The sequence below is a fragment of the Equus quagga genome, chromosome 5, assembly GCF_021613505.1.
Source record: "Equus quagga isolate Etosha38 chromosome 5, UCLA_HA_Equagga_1.0, whole genome shotgun sequence".
NCBI classification, from domain to species: Eukaryota; Metazoa; Chordata; class Mammalia; order Perissodactyla; family Equidae; genus Equus; species Equus quagga.
This window is the reverse complement of record NC_060271.1, coordinates 14,446,521-14,466,450: the sequence shown is the minus strand read 5'-3', so window position 1 is coordinate 14,466,450 and position 19,930 is coordinate 14,446,521. Positions and strand designations below refer to the sequence as shown.

The 19,930-nt window shown below is 52.1% G+C and overlaps 1 protein-coding gene and 1 long non-coding RNA gene across 9 annotated transcripts in view; both read left to right on the top strand.

Annotated features, from left to right (window-relative positions):
• ST3GAL3 (ST3 beta-galactoside alpha-2,3-sialyltransferase 3) overlaps positions 1-14,822 on the top strand; it is a 193,085-nt gene extending 178,263 nt beyond the window's left edge. For all 7 annotated transcript variants that reach the window (XM_046662000.1, XM_046662003.1, XM_046662001.1 and 4 more), the window contains 3 exons: positions 7,712-7,858; positions 8,057-8,203; positions 13,520-14,822. In XM_046662000.1, the coding sequence (XP_046517956.1) occupies positions 7,712-7,858; positions 8,057-8,203; positions 13,520-13,609 (384 nt within the window). In that variant the 3' untranslated portion in view covers positions 13,610-14,822. The remainder of the gene's footprint in view (positions 1-7,711; positions 7,859-8,056; positions 8,204-13,519) is intronic.
• A 2,156-nt stretch (positions 14,823-16,978) lies between these two features.
• Positions 16,979-19,919, top strand: LOC124240185 (uncharacterized). Of its 2 annotated transcripts, XR_006888800.1 has the most exons (4): positions 16,979-17,573; positions 17,789-17,936; positions 19,223-19,349; positions 19,648-19,919. It is a non-coding gene; the product is annotated as an uncharacterized LOC124240185 (long non-coding RNA). The 2 variants fall into 2 exon arrangements; XR_006888801.1 differs by lacking the exons at positions 16,979-17,573; positions 17,789-17,936 and having other exon boundaries at positions 18,317-19,349; positions 19,648-19,786; positions 19,862-19,905.
• The last annotated feature ends 11 nt before the right edge of the window (positions 19,920-19,930 follow it).

Sequence of the window (19,930 nt, the reverse complement as noted above, 5' to 3'; positions counted from 1 at the left end):
GCCAGCCCATAGTCAGTCTCCCTATCCCCAGACTCCTCATCTTGGCACATAGACTGCTTCTCTCCCGACAGAGAGGGAGGAAGAGGCTGCCGGGGAAAAACCCTGCAAGGGTGCATGGCAACACTGCAGGAGCCTAGCAGGGAAGGCACCTTCTTCCCGGCGCTTTTCCCTATTGCTCCTGGCTGTTCTGACAAGAGCAGAACAAGGTGCAGCAGCAGGAGCCTGGCGGCTCCCACGGGTGAGCTAGGTCCAGACTTCACTGAAGCAGGGACATTCTTGGAAGAGGAGGGATTCAGCCAAGAATGCAGCCCACAGCTGGCCTTGAGGAGAGGTTTGACCATTCCAGGGACAGCATCACTGACTGGCTTTATAGGCCTCTATGTTGTGTCCTGTTGGTCAAGGAAATGCGATGTGAGAAGCCTTCTGGGATGGGGCTATGTTTGGTGGCAGGCTTGGGTGTGTCACCCAGCAGCAGGAAGACCTCCAGCGCCCACTGCCCTCCTACAGGGAACCAGAGGGAAAAGCTGGCTCCCCCATTTGAATGTATGTCTGTCTATGCACTGGCCTCTCTGTGGCATCTGACACACCCTCTGCTTCTCTCTCCTGGCTTCTGTGATGCTCACTCATCATCGATAAGAATGATTGGGCTTTTGCTGTGTGCCAAACATGGTGCCAGATGCTGTAAAATGCACAGCATCTCATTTAATCCTCACACTAACTGGGAAGTAGGTCTTGTCACTCCTGTTATGCATAGGGCTTAAAGAGATTGTGTGACGTGCCCCAGGTCACACAGATGTGGAATCAGGATGTGAGCTTAGGGTTTCCAGACTCCAAGGCCCATCATCTTCCACTGCATCACACTCTCCTTAGTTCTTCCCACCTCTCTTAGTGTTCCTTCTCAGTCTCCTCCACAGCCTCCTCTGTATCCACCTACCTTTTAAACGTTGGTGTTTATAGAATTCTGTTCTGGGTTCTCATCTCTTCTTACCCTATACCAGAGATTCTTTTTTGTTTTTTTTTTTTAAGATTTTATTTTTCCTTTTTCTCCCCAAAGCCCTCCTGGTACACAGTCGTATATTTTTTGGTTGTGGGCCCCTCTACTTGTGGCATGTGGGATGCCACCTCAGCATAGCCTGATGAGCAGTGCTGTGTCCACGCCCAGGATCCGAACCGGCGAAACCCTGGGCCACCGAAGAAGAGCGCACAAACTTAACCACTCGGCCATGGGGCCAGCCCCTATACCAGAGATTCTTTTTTGGGTTTTTTTAAGATTTTATTTTTCCTTTTTCTCCCCAAAGCCCTCCTGGTACACAGTCATATATTTTTTGGTTGTGGGTCCCTCTACTTGTGGCATGTGGGATGCCATCTCAGCATGGCCTGATGAGTGGTGCCATGTCCATGTCCAGGATCCAAACCAGCGAAACCCTGTGCTGCCAAAGGAGAGCACGCGAACTTAACCACTTGGCCATGGGGCCAGCCCCCCAGAGATTCTTAATCTGAAGTCAGCATATCCCCTTGACTTCAGGGATTCTGTGACCTTCTTCAGTAGTATGCAAGATATGTTGTGTGTGTGCCTGTGTATGTTTTTCTGAGAAGAGGAGCCATAGCTGTTATTTTAGGAGACAGGCTGAAGTTTTGTTGGTTCTTGATATTTTTATGGCTGGGGAAACGCGGTGATGCCCAAATCATATCTTGGTCTTATTGTTCCTCCTTTCTCTGAAATTCCTGAGGAGGCTCTGTATCAGGACAGTGACAGCTGGGAAAAAAATGAAATATCAGCACTGAATTGTTCATTGTGCTGGTTCCCAGTGCTCTAAAGCTGGGCTCTCTGGGACTTGAGACCCAAGCACAAGGCTCCTGTCCCCAGAGTCCCAGCATGAGTCTCCACTGCTGCTGGCTGCTGGCCCTAAGGCAGTAAGAGCTTCAGAGCTCTCAGCACGCGGTGAGCAGAGGCAGAGACCAGGAGGCAGGCTCTGCCTCAGCGTCCCCACTGCTGCATAGGAGGAGCAGGGACTCAAAAACCTATGTGTGTGTGTGTAACTTCATCTCATACTGCTAAATGTGACACACACATCCTTAAATTTAAGCAGTCAGATCAGTCGTTTCTTCTCACAGGAAAGAGTAAAGATGGAAAGAGAGGCAGAAGCTTTTCCCTCCCCGCTGAGGCTTTGGTCAGATTTTCAAAGGGGGTTTGAGATAATAAGCTAATTTCCTACACTTTCACACAGTGGTTACATATGGGACTTTTAGCACATGGGAAAAGCCAAGAGACATTGTTTCAGAGAGGGCATCTCATGTCACAGAAAGAACCAGGTTCTGAAGTTGGATCCCGCTTAGATTCTCCCCAGCTGCATGTGGATTTTAGGCACTTACCCTTGCCTCTCTGAGCCTCAGTCCCCTCTGTGAAATGAGGTGTGGGACACCAACCAGAGTGATCCTTAACTCACCTTAGAGCTCCTGGAGGGAAGAAAGGTGGTCTCATTCACCCTTGACCCCAGGCCCCCAGACTTCCTGAGGGAGAACAATAGTGATGATAATGCATAGTGTGGCAGAAAGAACACCCTTGGAGTCACAACACTCAGGTTTGAGTCTTGGCACAGCCACTCACATGACCTTGAGCATTGCTTCATCTTGGGTCCCATACCTGTGAAGTGGGTAGAAGTTGAAGAGATATAAATAATGTCTGTGAAAACCGGCCTGAAGCCCATACACACACCCCCACCCCCTAGCTGTGCCCCTTCCTGGCTCTCTCCACCTATCTCGAGCAGCCCCTGTGCTTTCTCCTCTTTAGGTGTGTGTGGGGCGGGCATGGGCAGGAGCCCCAGGTGGGGAATTGTTGGGGCCTCAGTCTCTGGAGAAGGGACAGGGGCAGTGCCTCACTTGGCACAGGCTGGCACCAGCCGTTCTTTTCAGTCCACATCTGGTCCTCCTAGGAGGGGCCTCTCCTCAGTTCTGCATAAGATCTTGGCCATTTCTCCAGCCTTCCCTTGCCTCCTGGTCATGTTATCTCTACCTTTACCTCCCTTGCACACACACTTCTTCTGGACGTAGAGAGGGAGACGGAGGAGGAAGGTGGTCTGCGGTCTGCTCTCTCGGTCTCACTGGGGCTGAGACTTGTTTGCCCCAAGAGCCTATACTTTGAGCTGACCCTTAGAGGACAGATAGAATTTACCAGAGAAAGAGATGTTGCCACGGAGGTGGGGAGACACGAGGAGGAAGTGGCTGAAGCAGAGACAGTCCATTGAAGGCAGCGGAAGACGTGCCTGAAGAGGTACTGACCAGTGGGGAGCGCTTTGCTGCTGCTGAGGTCAGTGGAGGAGCCGTGGGTGGATTTCACGTCTCCTTTAACACCCGCTGCCAGGTGCTGAGCTGGGCCACAGAAACGAATCTGATGTGAGCCCCTAGCCTGTGGGGCGGAGGGTCATAACACACCACCAGTGTACCATTGACTGTGAGCTGGGTACTCAGCCTGAATTACCTCATTTAATTCTCACAACAGCCCATAAGATAAATACTGTTAGTATCCCTGGTTTATCCGTAAGAAAACGGTAAGTTCCTTGCCCAAGGTCTCCACACAGTGAGTGACCAGAGGTAAAGTTGGATCCAGGCCCAAGGATCTTCTGTCTTAGTCAGCTCGGATTGCTATAACAAAATACCGCAGACTGTGTGGCTCATAAACAACAGAAATTTGTTTCTCACAGTTCTGTAAGCTGAGAAGTCCAGGATCATGGCACTGGCAGATTGGTTTTTGGTGAGGGCTTCCTGGTTAGACAGCCATCTTTTCATTATGTCCTCTTTTGGGAGAAGGGGCAAGGGATCTCTCTTGGACCCCTTTTATGAGGGCTTTAATACCATTCATGAGGGTTCCACTCTCATGACCTAATCACCGCCCAAAGGCCCCCACCTCCTAATACCATCATCTTGGGCATTAGGTGCTTAACATATGAATTTGGGGAGGCGGACACAAACATTCAAAGCATAGCAGATCTTAACTCTATATTTTATCACCTCTCAAAGGTTAGAGGTCATTTCTACCTTGGGATGAAGGGGGTCAGGAAAGACATGAGGAAGGAAGAGATGCTGAGTCTTAAAAAACGAGTAGGCGTGGATCAGATGGATAGAGATGGGAAGGCCATTAGAGACAGAAGGAAGAGCAACAGCAAAAGCATAGAGGCGTGAATTAGCAGGTGGGGACTTCAGAGGGGCTGAAATGGAAACTGGAATGGCAGGCAGGCCTTAGTGGCTAAAAAGCTCAGAGCTCATGTGGGCAATGGTGATGTGATCTGGTTTGTAAATAGAAAGATCATTGAGGCAGAGAGTGGAAAGTGGTTTCAGAGGCAGAGGTGGCCCATTCTAGGCACTCATTACATGTTTGTTGAGTAAATGAATGGAATTCAACAATTGTTATGTACCATTTATGTTCCAGTCACTCTACTGGGCTCTGCGGTATTTAGCAGTCAACAAGACAGACACTGTAAATGACCAGTCATTATGATGGTCCAATTGAAAGATGATGAGACCTTAACTTCAGGTGGTAGCAGTGGGTTTGGGAGGAAGGGATGGATCTGTGGGATTCTAAGAAGATAGAATCAAAAGAACCAGCAGGACAGGATGGGCTGGAGAGATGAAGAATGTAAGGTCAATTTCCAGGTTCCTGGTTTGGAAGACTGGATGGACAGTAGAGGCTAGGGAACACAGGAGGAGGAGCAGGTCTGGGGAAACCAGATGCAATTTCAATGTCCAAGAACAGAGGATTGGTTATATAGATCATGATACATCCCTGTGACAAAACTCTTAGAAAACATAATTTTGATGTCTATGACATTCAGTTATATACATGTATCATTTAACCAAACCTCTATTGTCAACCTTTGGATTTTTTTTGGTTTTTCACTTTTATAAATAACTCTGTAATAAACAGATTTTTACAACGGTCTTCACCACTCTGATTACTTTTAGAAGAGAAATATTGCAGTCCTGAGGTACAAACATCGTTGAGGCTTTTGACACATATTTTCAGATTGCTTTTTAGAAAGGCTGTACCAAACTTTACTCCTCTGGCAGTGCAGAGAATTCTACCTCAGCATACACCGCAAGCACTAAGATCTACAGATGCACACACACATACCTCTTGTAGAAGATAAAAAATAGTATCTTGTTATTTTAATTTGCATTTCTTTGTCACTGTTAAGTGTTTTCATGTTTATTAATCCTATTTCATGTTCTTTTCCCATTTTTAGGGGTGTCATTGATTTTTCATAAGTTTTTAAAATATGTATTTCTTATTATTTGCGACAAAATTTTTCCCACTTTTTTGTTTCCCTCTTAATTTTGCTTATTATATTTTTGATGTACCAAAACACTTAAAAGTGTTTACAAAGTCAAATCTGTTTATCTTTTTATTTCTAACATTGCATTGATGTTTAGGAAGTTTAATGATAAAATATACATCTAAATTTTCTTTTAGTTTTACTTTTTTAGCATTTAGTTATTTTGTGTATGGTGTGAGGAGAGGAAGTAAATGGATCTTTTTTCTAAATAGCAAATTTTCATATATCACTTGCTGAGAAAATCCTCTTGTTCCCACTGATGGTGAAGCTTCCTTTATCATAACCCAAGCTTATATGTATACACACACACACAGAGTCATGTGCCGCATAACGTTTCAGTCGACAATGGACCGCATATATGATGGTGGTCCCATAAGATTAGTACCACACAGCCTAGGTGTGTAGTAGGTTATATCATAGGTGTGTGTAAGTACCTCTGTGATGTTCACACAACAACAAAATCGCTTAATGACGCATTTTTCAGAATGTATCCCCATGGGTAAGCAACGCATGACTGTATATTGATCTGCTTCTGGGCTATCTTGTTTCACTGATCTTTGTATTGATTCTTATATGTCTGCCACTGTTTTAGTCATTGAAAATTCATAATATACTCTAATATCTAATTAAATTTGGGGGACTGTTTTTACTGTTAGAGCTTTTGGATGAGTTTCTGGAATCCTTTTGGTAAATTTCAAATAAATAAATAAATAAATAAATAAATCCTACTGGGATTTTTCCTAGAATTATGTTAAGCCTACATTAATCTGGGAGGAATTGGCATTGTGTTAATATTCACCCTTCCTATCCAAGGATATAGTTTGTCTCTTCCATTTTTTTGGTCATCTTTTTATATCTCTCAATAAAGGATTATAGATTTTTTTTACTATAGGCTCCACATATTTAAGTTTATTGCTCAGCATTTGATATTTTTTGTAGGATTGCAAATGGGATCTCTTTTTTATTCTATCTGATAACTATTTTCTATTGGAATACAGATCCCATTACTAAATTATTCTATCCATTTTAAGTTTAGTTGATTCCTTTAGGTTTTCTAGGCTAATAAACTCCCTGGAAATAATGGGTTAGAGCCCATGGTTTGGTAATGCCTCCAGTCTTCAGGGCTTATTTGTGACTTTCTCCAGCAGTACTCAGAAGCCTGGTCATAAGGGTGGACAAGGTAGATGAGTGGGTTGATCCCAAGTTCAGGGTTTTCCTGGGCTAGGGCAGTAGAAGGGCAAGGGGCAGGGGGTTCAAGGAGTTCATGAGAGAATAGCTGAAGTGACATACTTCCAGGACTAGACTGAGAGGGGCTCATGGACTGAGCAGATGGGGGGGATGTCACTGGTCAGACAGACTAGAGGGAGGGAGCGGGTTGGAAGGAGAGGAAGTTGTGGCCCTGTAATGGAGACTGAGATGTCATGTTTCAAAGCTGATGCCTTTCCAGTACTATTCTGAGGTCTCATTTTGCAGTTTAAGAAATGGCAGCTCAGGGGCCGGCCCCATGGCCAAGTGGTTAGGTTCACGCACTTGGCTTCAGCAGCCCTGGGTTTTGCTGGTTCAGATCCTGGGCGTGGACATGGCCCTGCTCATCAGGCCATGCTGAGGTGGCGTCCAACATAGTACGACCAGAGGCGCTCACAACTAGAATATACAACTATATGCCGGGGGGGCTTTGGAGAGAAGAAGAAGGAAAAAAAATAAAAGATTGGTAACAGATGTTAGCTCAGGTGCCAATCTTTTAAAAAAAAAACAGAAAAGAAATGGCAGCTCAGAGAGCTTGTCGCTTACCCAAAGTCACCCAGCACCTAGTGGCAGAGCTGGGATTGGAGTATTCTTCTGCTGTGCCATACCAGCTCACATTCTGTCTTTATTTTTCAGGGTCACTTTAGAACAGTTGACTGAGAGAGCAAGAAGACAACAGAAAGGAAAGGAGGCGAGCCCAGCAGAGCAGATACTAGAGAGAGGGCAGGCTCCTCCAGGGCCCCTCAGTAGCTGCGAAGGGGAGGGGAGACAGCTGGGCTGTTAGGTCTTCCTGTTGGCCCAAGAACCCCCTCAGGCCAGAGCACCACACCCCAGCATCCTACACCATGCCCTGCCCTGCAGCTCACTTTGTATCCTCCATTTCACACTGTGGCATCACTACACGCTCACTCTTCTCCACCACATACCCTTGTCTCTGTCACATACCTTGTGTCTCCACCACACACCGAGTCATCTCTCTACCAGCCGTGTTTATTCCACATGCCCCAGCTTCCCCAAGATACACCTCATGCCCCCGCCTTGTTTCTCATTGGCCTGTACACACTTTGGGTCCCTGCTACTCACCCAGTCCCATTGCAAGTGTGTGCCCAGCTCATGCCCACTTATGCTGTCTACAGAGTGCATTGGATGGCTTCTGGAAATCTGTGGCCACTCGAGTGCCCAAGGAGCCGCCTGAGATTCGCATTCTCAACCCGTATTTCATCCAGGAGGCTGCCTTCAACCTCATCGGACTGCCCTTCAACAATGGCCTCATGGGCCGGGGGGTGAGATAGCTGGGTCCTGGGAGAGGGAAGAGGACAAGTGGGTCAGAGGTGCCTTGGGAGGGAACAACTGGGTGGCAGGGCAATAACAGAGGGCTCAGTCCTCAGGAATGGAGCTTGGCTCTGGGGAGCTTGGCTGAGGGTCTTAGCCTAACTCAGCCTTCCAGCTGAACTCTGCACCTCCTTCCTCTCCTCCTCCAGAACATCCCGACCCTTGGCAGTGTGGCAGTGACCATGGCACTACACGGCTGTGATGAGGTGGCAGTTGCAGGTTTTGGCTACGACATGAGCACGCCCAACGCACCCCTGCACTACTATGAGACTGTGCGCATGGCCGCCATCAAAGAGGTGTGGAGCTGGGCATGGGGCAGTCCCTGGGCAGGGCTGAGGGAGGGGATGCTTCCAGCACAAAGGACAGACTCTGACTGCGTGTGCACAAATGAATGATGAAAGGATGAGCCAGTGGCTGATCTGGCTGCCCAGAGCTCCCAGGAAGGCTCTGCCCCACCCTCAGCTAAGTTGGGTCACCAGATGTACATCCCTGCCTGCAGGCCTCTAACCACCAAGCATCCTCTGTGCCCCTCTTCCCAGCCTCCCTGTGAACCCAGCACCCTCTCCCTCAGCCTCCTCCCTGAACTTTCCCTCCCTGGCCCTCTCCTTGCCCTGGCCCTGCACCTGCCCTCCTGGCTGTTCCCCAGCCATCATCTGTTCATCTTGGCACCAGCTCAGAGCCATCCTCTTGACTGCAATTTCTCCCTTCCCCTACAGGACTTCTTTGCCCCCTCAAACAACCCACAGACATTGCCTCTCAGTCCCAGGACGCCCCGTGTTCCTCTTCCCCTTTTCCATGGCCAAGCACTAAAGTTCTTTATCACATAGAATTGCTTCCTAGATGAGCCATATGTTCATGTACCTTAGAGTTCAAGAAGCATTGAAGTTCTCCCAGCCTGTCAGTCAGCCTCTCCTGGCATCTCTCCCTTTACAGCTAGATTTTCCATGTGGAAAATCTGAACCCCTCTTAGAACACCCTTCACTTCCACCACTAGCCTTCCACTGATCCCAGCCTGGAACCCGGACATCTTGGGCCAGTGCTCTGAGCAGCTTCTCTCCTCCTCCATCTGGGTGGTGGGGGTTGTTGGAGGAAATTTCCCATCTGTGCAGATTCATGGTTCTATAAATGTAGGAGTCCTAATTTCAGCTAGCCCTCATCCCTGCTCATCAGTCTTTTTACTTGCCCTTCTCCAACCCCCACCACACTGTTCCAGAACCTTATGTTCCCCAAAAGCTCCCATCCACCCTTCCTCCTCCAGTGAGGAAACTGAAGCCACAGTGGGGACTCTGTCCCCTGTGCATTCCTCACTCCTGCTGGGCCCTTTGCCCCTCGCAGCCTGGCTTCCCCCTTCACCAGGCATGACTCCCACCAAGGTCACCAGTGACTTACCTCAAGGCTGCCAAATCCAGTGAAGAAATGTAAGTCTCATCTTTCCTAGTATCTCAGAAACGCTTTTTATATTGACCACTCCTTCCTCTTTGAAACTCTCTCCTGCTTAGACTTCTGAGCCAGTAATTTCTAGTGTTCCTCTTATTTTACTTGCCGGTCTTTCTCATTCTCTTTTTCAGTGTTGTTGATTTCAATCCACCCCTTAAGAATCAGCATTAGCTAGGGCTCCATCTTAGATAATTTTCTCTTCTCACTTAGCTCTTCTCGGGGAGATGTACATCCCCACCCATGGCTTCAGTTACCGTCTCTCTTGTTTCATGTTTTTCTGGCTCATTCAGGCTACCTCAAGTTATTGGGCATTATTTCACAGATATAAGAGAGACTTGGAAATCTTATGGGAAAGCAGAAACAGCCTTACAGCTGGGCCTCCTGTTGCCTGGAATGGGGTTTGGTAGTGAGACGCCCATCCTGGGTCCAGGACAGCTCCAGAGCTGTCTTATCCCCCTCAGCAGTGGCTCCAGCCCTGCCTCATTATTACCATGACCCTGTGGATCTTTCATCTCTGCCTCTCTTCATGCATCTTCTTTGTCCCCAGCCAGCACCCACTCCAAACTGCTCTCACAGCTTTTACCCGCCTCTTGGCTTCTGTTTACTTATATCTTTGGTCTCTTACATATTCCTGTTATGTAAACCTTATCTAAAAGTTTTAGACAGAAGGTGAGAGACCATAGACATAGGCAGTAGCCAGATCATGAAAGGCTTTCTCTGCCCTAGTAAGGAGTTTGGACTTTGCTCTGAAGGCAGGAGGGAGCCATGGAAGAATTTTAGGCTGGAGATTAGCATTTAGGAGGGTCACGGTGGCCACAGCATGAACTAGAGGAGTGCAAGGAAGGAATAGAAACTGGCTGGGCGGCTGTCAGAGCAGTTTAGGCAAGAGGCAAAGACTCTTGAACTGAACCATTCAGTGACGACGAGAAGAGAGAGGTAAGAAACAGGATTTTAAATCAGCAAGGCTAATGCCTTAATGCAGGCATGAGGTAGAAGGACAGCACCTTCCCTGAAGCCCTGTGGTGGAGGCTGTCCTTTCTTCCACATGCCATCTCTCAGTTTTCAGGCCATTGCCCCCCATCCTGTAGAGCCGTCTGACTCTGAGGCTCACAGCATCCGCTGCACCACCTCCATGCAGCATGCTGAAGAGCACAGGCTACGAAATCAAAGGCCTGGGTTCAGAGCCCGCTGTACCTTCCTGCCTTTATCAATAAAAGGGGTAAGGAGAGCACATACCTCCTAGATTTGGGAAAGATTAGATGTAATAATGTGTGAAAAAGGCCTGGCACCTAGTAAGCACTCATAAATGTAGCCATTATTATTAATGTTAATGTTTTTACCTCTACTTATTACTATTAGCTTCCCACCTTTTGGATGAGGATTCACTGAAAATGCTGGTATCTGGGTTTGGGATCCCTGTTGTCACCTGAGGTTGTCTTCAGTAGTCAAGTGAACCATTCAGCGCTCTGGCCTCACCATTGCTTCACCTCCACTCAACTGATGAGCCCATTCTCCAGGCCTAGTGGGAGTATGTGGGATGTGAAGACACATGAAACAAGGATGGAATGCTGGGGGATATGTAAGGGATGTCAAAGGAATTCATAAAGGAGACAGAAAGTAGAGGAGAATTAGGAAGATGGGTCATGGGGACCAAAGGAGCAGCATTGCAAAGAGAGTGTCTACAATGTCCAGTGCTGCAGAGAAGTAAAGTAAGATGAGTCCTGGGAGATGGCCATCGGATGTACCAGTTAGGAGGTCCCCACTGACTGCAGTGAGAGCAGTTTCAAAAGAGTGGTGGCACAGGAGCCCAAGTGCAGGAGCTGAACAGTGAGCAAAGGCGAGACAGAGCACAAGTGTGGCGCATAGTTAGTGCTCTTTTGGGGAGGCCTGGATGAGAAGGGGAGGAGAGGCCCTGAGTAGTAGCTGGAGGATGAAGTGGGTTCATACAGGAATCTGCCACAGCAGAGAAATCTGGGCTGGAAATGTAGAGTTGTGAGTTCTGAGCACAACCACTTGTTCAGAGACAGGCAGGCACAGATTAGATTTCCCAGGGAGACAGTAGAGTAGGAGGTGCAGATCATCGGGCCAGGACCCTAGGTGCACCAATATTTCATGACTGGGTGACAGAAAAGAAGCCAGAGATAAAGATAGAAAAAGAGCTGTGAGAAGGAAGGCTCTTCTGAGCATGTGGACTGTGAATGGGATGGACATCTGCATCCAGAATCAGGGATGCTAGGGACCTGGGACTAGCAGAGTCCTGCCCCAGCCCACAGACAGTGTAGACAGTGTTGTGCAGAGACCTCTAGTAGGCTCCTGTGCTGTCTGCATGGAAGGAGGAATTAGGAAGAGAGCACCAGAGAGGTGGCACTGTCTGGTCTGAGAGCACTACGCCTCAGAGCAGACTTTTTGTGTGCTCCTGTATTGTGAACATTGTGAAACATATTCATAAGTGTAGAGAAGAATAAAATGAACTCCACATACCTGTCCCCCCTCCCACCATTATCAACACACAGCCAGTGTTGTTTCATCTCTTCCTCTCATGCTCCCTCCACACTGACTATTTGGAAACAAGTCTCAGATATCATATCATTCTAGCCACAAATATTTCAGTAAAGTCTCTCTGAAAGATAAGGACTATTTTTTTATTATCACAATACCATTATCACACTAAAAAATTAACATAATTCCTTAATATCGTCAAATATCCAGTCCTCTGCTGACCTTTCAACCCTTGGTAACTCCCAGTGGGTGTTCTTGAAACTGACCCATCAGATTGGTTACTTCTTCCTGGGGAGTGATGAAGGGTTAAGATTAAAGTAAAGAGCTGCATGAGTTTCTACATTTGCTTGGATCCTGGCCCTGCCATTCCTCCATGCCTCTGTTTACCTATAATATCTCATTTCATTCAACACATATCGATTGAGCACCTACTCTGGGCCAAACAGTCCCTGCCTTCAAAGGGAAACACCAAGCCAGATGCTTGAATCTTCAAGGAAGGAGGGTGAATTACCCAGGGGTCTGCAACAAGGAGGGCCAGTTGGCAGACGGCAGAGTGTAATGACAGGAGCCTGAAAGGAGCCAGAGGTTTGAGGGAGTATGGAGGGACAGCTGTGTAGACGCAGCAATAAAGGGTGAGGAGGACTCTGCCCACCTCCAGGCTCGGTGGAGTGCGGATGTGGGGGAAGAGTCGCCACTGAGAGTGTGTCTGTCGGACGCAGTCCTTAGGGGCAGTCAGGATTGTGGTTAGCATGAGGAATGTTCAAAGAAGAGGAAATAGGGAATTTTGCCTGAGTTTCAGATTGATAAGATTTGGAAGGTTGGAGAAGGTTGACTAGATCCAAATAAGGACCAGACAGAGCTTTAAGTTCTTAGTACTGGTAAATAGTGGCTGTTAATATCACTGTGCGAGGCTCAGTGCTGACAGATGCAACAGAGTGGTCAGTTGGGTACAAACTATGATAAGGTTGTTGGCTTTCATTCATTCATTCAATTCTTTTTCATTCTTTGAGAGACTTAGTGATCAAAGCTTCCTGGTGAGAGTACTGGGGATAGGAAAGAACCTGAGCCTGGGTACAGTCTTCCCCCAGGGAAGCCCTGGAAGGCAGCATCTTCCCTGTAATTTCCACATTAACAGTAAGATGAGCCTCTTGTTCTCTGGCCCCCTGGCTCCTCTGACCTGAGAGGCAGGATTTCATCAGCTGCCCCCAGGCCTGGAGAGTGGATTGCTTCAGACCGGATAATGACGAAGCCACCGTACATGGTTCTCTTTCCAGCAGGGCCACCCCCAGACCCGGGCTGGGCCTAAGTGACTCACATTGCCTGTCCCCAAGGTGCCTAGGACCTAGGTGCCCCGGATGTGCTGCCACACAAGGAAGGGTTGAAGTCCATGGAACAAGGTTGGAAAGCGTACATCTCCTAAGACTTGGAGGAAGAAGTTAAGAGACATAGTTTTCCTGGGATGGGGAAAGAGATTAGAAGGTTATTTTCTCCAAGTCCAAGGAAAGGAAAAGATGAGCTATGGCATTTCTAGAGCAGATTTTCCACAGTTACAGAACATTGGAGGGTGGTGGTCAGAAGAAGGCATTGAGCCCTGGGAAGGCACGTTCTAGTGGGGTTGTGTCCCAGCAGCCACCTGGGCTGCCCAACTGATCGCTTCTCCATCTCTTTCCTTCCAGTCCTGGACACACAATATTCAGCGAGAAAAAGACTTTCTGCGGAAGCTGGTGAAAGCACATGTCATCACTGACTTAACCAGTGGCATCTGAGGTGGGCATGGCCACAGAGGTCCATGCACTGCCAGGAGCAAGCAGCAGCCACCACCACCTGCCCACTTCATTGGCCTCGGTATGGCTCTGCCTGAGAGGCACAGGAGTCTTCATACCCAGAGAAGGACAGTGCCAAGTGGCCCCAGGGGTGGCAAGGCCTTGGCGGGGCACCCAGAGCTGTGTCTGTTCAGAGGCCAGCCTCAGAGACCAACACTCAGCCTCAGTCTCAGCCTAGGTCCTTGGAGCCAGAAGGCTGGGAGGCTACTGGCGGTGCCTAGCAGGCCCAGCATGCAGGAGGTGGACATTAGGCAGCAAGACTGCTGCTGGGATCATTTCTCCAATCAGTGTTTGGTGTATTATCATTTTGTGAATTTGGGTTGGGGGGAGGGTAGGGATAATTTATTTTTAAATAAGGTTGGAGATGTCAGTTTGGTCTACTTGCCCTACAGAAAGAGGCCCAGTAGAGGGCCCATCAGGCAGCGGTACCAGTGGGCTCCCTGTAGAGTGGGAGAGCCAGAACTAGCCTGTGCCCCACTCTGAAACTAGCCTGTACCCTGCTCCGGAGCTACAGGGAGATAGATAGGATCTCATGCCAGCCCCCTCCAGCTTACGATGCTGTTTGGCCTTTCTTGGGGAGAAGATGGGATATTCCCATTCACCAGCCCCTAGCTGTCCCACAGGGAAACCTTGGAGCCATCCTTTAAGCCAACAAGACAGCCCCAGGCAACCCTCCCCTCCAACCCCCACGACCCCCCCCCCCCCCCCCCCCCCCCCCCACCCCCCCCCCCCCCCCCCACCGCAACTGATCCATAAGACGGTGCCCCAGGCCCAGGCTGACCAGCTTGGCAGCTGTTCTGGGTTTTTTTTTCCTGCTTTTTCTCCCCCAATCCCCCCAGTACATAGCTGTATATTTTAGTTGTGGATCCTTTCAGTTGTGGCGTGTAGGACACTGCCTCAGCGTGGTCTGATGAGCAGTGCCATGTCCGCGCCCAGGATCCGAACCAGTGAAACCCTGGGCTGCCGAAGCGGAGTGCGTGAACTTAACCACTCAGCCACAGCATCGGTCCCTGTTCTGGGTTTTAACAATGAGACTGTCAGGTCCTGGGGTTCTGCCTTTAGCCTGGACCAGAGGGAAGCGAGGCTCAAGGTCCTTACCCAGGCTGTGGGCAGCAGTCCTGGGCAGCCACCATGGAAGCAATAAAGTTCTTCCCTGAACCTGGCCTTCTCTTGCTTTCTCTGACTTTCCTGGAAGAAACAGGAACCTGGAGCCTCAGCAACTATGCTAAACCCAAGGGCCATCTCTCCAGCCTATGGATTGCTGGGACCCTTTCAATTCTCAGGTCAACTGCAGGACCTGGGTAGCCACCTAGGAGCTTCTGGAGCCTCTCCTGTCCCACACAGTCCTGCACCCTCTTTGCCAACCGTGAGCATCAGGGCACGCCCCAGAGTCTACCCTGGTGCCTCCTAAAGGAGCCAGAGGGCAGGGGATTGAAGCCACAGTCCTAGGACAGCACTTCTGGGTCACTACAGCCTCAGCTCTACAGGGACAGAGGTTCCTGCAAGCACAGGAAAGATACACCACCAAGCCCCCAACACACAGAGGCCCACAAACCTAACCTACTCCTGGCATCTCCAGCTGAGCCCTGGAAAGGACATGCCCCACCCCACCCTTAACACACAGGCACACCCTGTCCCCCAGACCCCCTCTTCCTGCACAGAACAGGAGGGCACAGCCCAGCTCTAGGCCCCTCTGGTGAACATCAGAAAGGACATCCCCCAACACCTTACCCCCTTAGAATCCTGGAATCTGATCCCTCCCTTCCCCAGCATCCCAGGCAGGCTTGAGAATGGGCAAACACATGCCTACACCTGAGACCTTGGAGTGAGCTTCCTGCCAGAGCTGCCACTGTGGCAGTCGGTGGGGCTGGCCGGCCTCTCACCTCTTACCTTCCATCCCAATCCAAGAGTCCAGGCCATCCCAAGGACCACCAACTTCCCATATGGCCCCTACCGCTGTGGTTTGTCCTCAGGCAGAAGCTTCCTCAGCTGAGGGGAAAGCAAGGCCCTGACTGAGGGACAGGCAAACCCAGGGAAGCCAGCCCATCTGGGCAGTGGTTGTAGGAGGTAGCAGAGAGCAGAGCTGCTCACAGCTTGGCCTCCTGTCCCAAAGGGGTCCTGTCAAGCCTGTGGACTGCAAACCCCGCCCCCCCCCCCACTCAACACCTCCATAGGTGATTCTGGGGTATGGCCAGGGCTGAGAACCCCCCGCCCCCACCAAGCACTTCTCTGCAAGCTGGCTTATCCCCACCACTGTGCAGAAACTGCTCTCACAAAAGCTGTGGTTCTCAGCCCTGGCCATACCCCAGAATCACCTATGCAAGTTTGGAAAACTGCGCATGCCCACCCCCAAGACTCTGATTGAGGTCTTGGGTGGGGCCCAGATGTGGGTAGTTTTAAAAGGTCCACAGGTTGTTCTGGTGCATAGTCAGGGCATAGCTGGTCCACCCACGTTCCCTGAGCACTTTCATTCCCACCCACAGCTTCCAGTTGTCAGTTGGTTGACAATTCCCGAATTGCCATCTGCACCCCATTTCGCTCCAGGCTACAAATTCAGCTGCTCCCTGAACATTTCAACTAGAATGATCCACAGATCCTTCCCACTCGACAGGTCCAACACTGAACTCATGAGCACCTGGCCCCAGCCTGCCCCTCCTCCAGGGAGCCCCAGCTGCCAGAATGCATCCCTTCCACCTGGTCACCTAGGCCAACGGCATGCCTCTGTCTGTCCTACCCCTCACCCCAGGCAAGCAGGCACAACTGAATTTTCAAAAAGGTGTGGTCCTGGAAGAGGCTGGGTAGCCCCACACTCTCCCCACAGCTCTGCTTCAGACTCCTCTCTCCCAGCAGCCTCCAGACATATCTCCAAACCATCCTCACCACGGCAGCCAGAGTCAGTCACTGGAACGCATGTCTAATCACACCATTCTACTGCCTGAAACCCTTCAGTGGTCCCCAGAGTCACTGGGATTAAAGTCCAGACTCCCTAAGATGACACACAGGATCTGGCCTTTCCTTACCTCTATCCATATTAGTCACCCAACCTCCACCTCACCTGCCAAATTGCTATCATTAGGCATCAGAATACCACCCTCCAGCCCCTACCTCAACCTCAGCGCAAATGTCTCTCCTCCATGACCTCCCCTTCTTCAGCCCTGGGCACCTTCTCCTACCAGCACTGCCCCGCTGTGCCGGCTGAGAGCGGAGTTGCAGGTGTGTCTCTACTCCGCCCCGGCCGCTCGGCCGCTCGGGAGGGGAGCGGTGGGCGCGGGGGAGCGGCTGGAGCAGGGTCAGCCCTTGAGAGCCCCGGCGCGGTGCGCGCCGACCCAGCGAGTTCCGTGGCTCTGCTGAGAGAACAAACTTGTGGCGGATCAGACAGCGGAGAGCAGTCACCGCAGGGCGGCCAGCCGGACCGGGGACGGCGCGAACCGGACAGCCAGTGGCCCAAGGCAGGGGCCAGCCTGTCCCTCCCTCCCCGCCCTCGCTCTCCCTCTCCCGCCCTCAGCCCGGCCTCTCAACTCCCTACTTCGCGTGTCCACAAACTCTGAACGCCCAGTGTCCGCGCATCGCCGCCGCCGGAGTTCTCCACCCTGCGTCCCGGGGGCCCTTCCCAGCTTCTCCTCCTCCCACCTTGGGGGACCTAGCGGAGCCAGGCGGGGACGGCTCCCCGGCGGGTGGAGCAGCCAGGTGAGCCCAGAAAGGTGGGGCGGGGCGGGAGCGCTCCGGGCCCCACCCCGGGATCCGGTGACGCCGGGGCTGGAATTTGACACCGGACGGCGGCGGGCATGAGACTGCTGAGGGATGGAGTTGGGCCCGGCCCCCAGACACGGCCCACGGGCTCCACCAGCAGCAGGTCCCTCGGGCCCCAGCCCTCCCTGCGTCCCAGACCCAGGGCCCTGCACCCGCGGTAAGCTGACCTGTTTGCCCACCCCTCGTCCCAGCCCTGGGTTTAGGGGGAGCAGTCAGAATAGTTCCCCTCCACTCTTTTCTTACATCCTCCCTCTCCTGGGCCCAATGCGCAGCTCTCCGCCCCTCCCAGCCCCCTCAGTCCTTCTTGTCGCTGGTCCGACTGCGGACGCCCTGCCAGCCCGCTGTAATGTGAGGCTCTCACTGCTGCTACAGGGCACAGACTGGCTGCCAAGGCCACACTTTTGGCTAAAAGGCGCTGCCAGGTGCATAGTCCTGGGCATGAGCCTTTTGAGCTGCGGGGGAAAGCCGGGCACTGGTCCCAGGAAAGGTGCCTAGAAGAACACGGCGCAGGATTCCTGTGGTGAGTATGGGGCTGGCAGATGGGGAGGCAAGGGCTGGAGGACCAAAAGGCCTCAGATGACTGGGAGGGTAAGAGAGGGCCCGAGGTGCCTTCAAGAGACCCGCTCCTGGGCTCCCCCTAGTGCAGGGGGCCCTTAAAGCTGCCTTGCCCTGCTTTCCCTCCATCAGTGAGAGCCTGGCCCCTCAGGGCCCGTTTTCAATTAGCTGATCACACTTGGCCCTGAAGGACCCCACCAGGGAGGCCTGGGAGATCCAGACCACAGGTATGAGGCATTCTGTGTGCTTGGGGGTGGGGGTGAAGGTGACGGCTGGGACCCAAGAGTTGGCCAGTTACTGAGGGCTCATGAGGGCTCTGGGGCCCCGGAGTATTTGGGAGTGCCGGCCAATGTGGACTCATGAAGGCTGGTGGGACTCAGAAAGGCTGGCTGAGCTCAGGAAGCATGGCTCGTGGGACGAACTTCTAGGAGCAGGGCCAGGCTGCCAGATCCACAGGAAGCTGGAATGGGACAGACTTGGCCCAGCTCTCAGAGACCAGGCTGGTATGGAGGCCTGGCTGGCCCTGCTGGGAGTTGCTCGGCCTGAGTCTGGCTGAGTGTCTGGAAAAGCCCACCCTCCTTTGAGTCTGCAGGTTTGGCGGATGCTGCCCCCTGGTGGCCCTAGAGAGCCACGGCCCAGGCCCCCATGCTCTTGACCTCTCAGCCCCCACCATTTGTGGTCAGAAGAGAGAACTGAGGGGGCTCTGGGTCCAGATAGGAATCACAGAGGAGCAAGGTGCAGCAGGCTGGGTGGGCTGCACAGGCTAAGGGCCTGGGCCTCACGATCGTCAGACAACACTCAGGTCACCCAGCAAGCATCCTAATTCTTCTCCAGGCCACAACTTCCTCCTCTGCAGCCTGGAGAGAAGACTGTAGGACGAGGGCGTCCAACTACTCTCTTCTCCAGCCAATCCTGGCAGCTCCAGCCCTGCAGCACAGAGCAGGAAGGTCCTGGGGAAAGAGACTCCCCCCACCCGCTGTGTGGGCCTAGCCTTGGGACCTTAGCAGTCGCTGAGCTTCTCTGAGCCTAGTTTGCTCATCTGGAAAATGGAGATTACACCGTTTACCTCGTGGAGTTGTGAGGACTGAAAGAGGGCACAGATGCAAAGTGCCAAGACATAGTTTCTCCATGCAGCTCCCTCTCGTCCTCCTGGGTCGAGTCTAGCTCCCCAAGCCCCTTGTTCCTCACCTGGGGAAACGGAAGTGGAGGGATGAGCTGCTCAAAGGATAACCCATCTTTCAATGTTCGAAGCTGCCTCAAGAGGAGGGTGGGGAAACAGGTCAACTGCGGCTGATGGGAGCTCTTGGTAGTGACAGAGATGGAACCTGGATGTGGAGGCCCTTCTGTGCCGCCCCACGGGCCTCGGCCTAGGCGGCTGGTGAGTGGTTCTCCCAGGGACTCCCACCCGGTCTCGAGGAAAGGTGGTTTGACTGGGGAGGGAGAGTGGGGCGTGGCGTGGCCTGGCCTGGGCAGGCATCAGAAGTGGGAGGGGAAATGGTCAGGGAGGGACCAGGACAACGGAGGAAGGTCAATGCCCTCCGGTGATTTCTCCCCTGGGCTCTCTGAGGCCGCCGACCCATAATGCTCCAACGTCAGCTCTTCCTGAGCTCCCCGCACCCCGAGCCCACCAGGGTGCCCTCTTCCTCCCTGAGGCCCCACTTTGTCTCTCTGCGCAGCCGGCCTTGTGGCCAACCCTGGCCGCTCTGGCCCTGCTGAGCAGCGTCGCCGAGGCCTCCCTGGGCCCCGCGCCCCGCAGCCCCGCCACCCGCGAAGGCCCCGCGCCCGCCCCGGCGCCCCCCGCCGGCCACCTGCCCGGTAGGTGAGAGGGCGAGGGGCGGGGGCGGGCGGGGGCTGGCCCGGGACCCCGCCCGTGACTCCGTCTCATTCCAGGGGGCCGCGCGGCCCGCGTATGCGGCGGAAGAGCCCGGCGGCCGTCGCCGCAGCCTGCCCGGCCCGCGC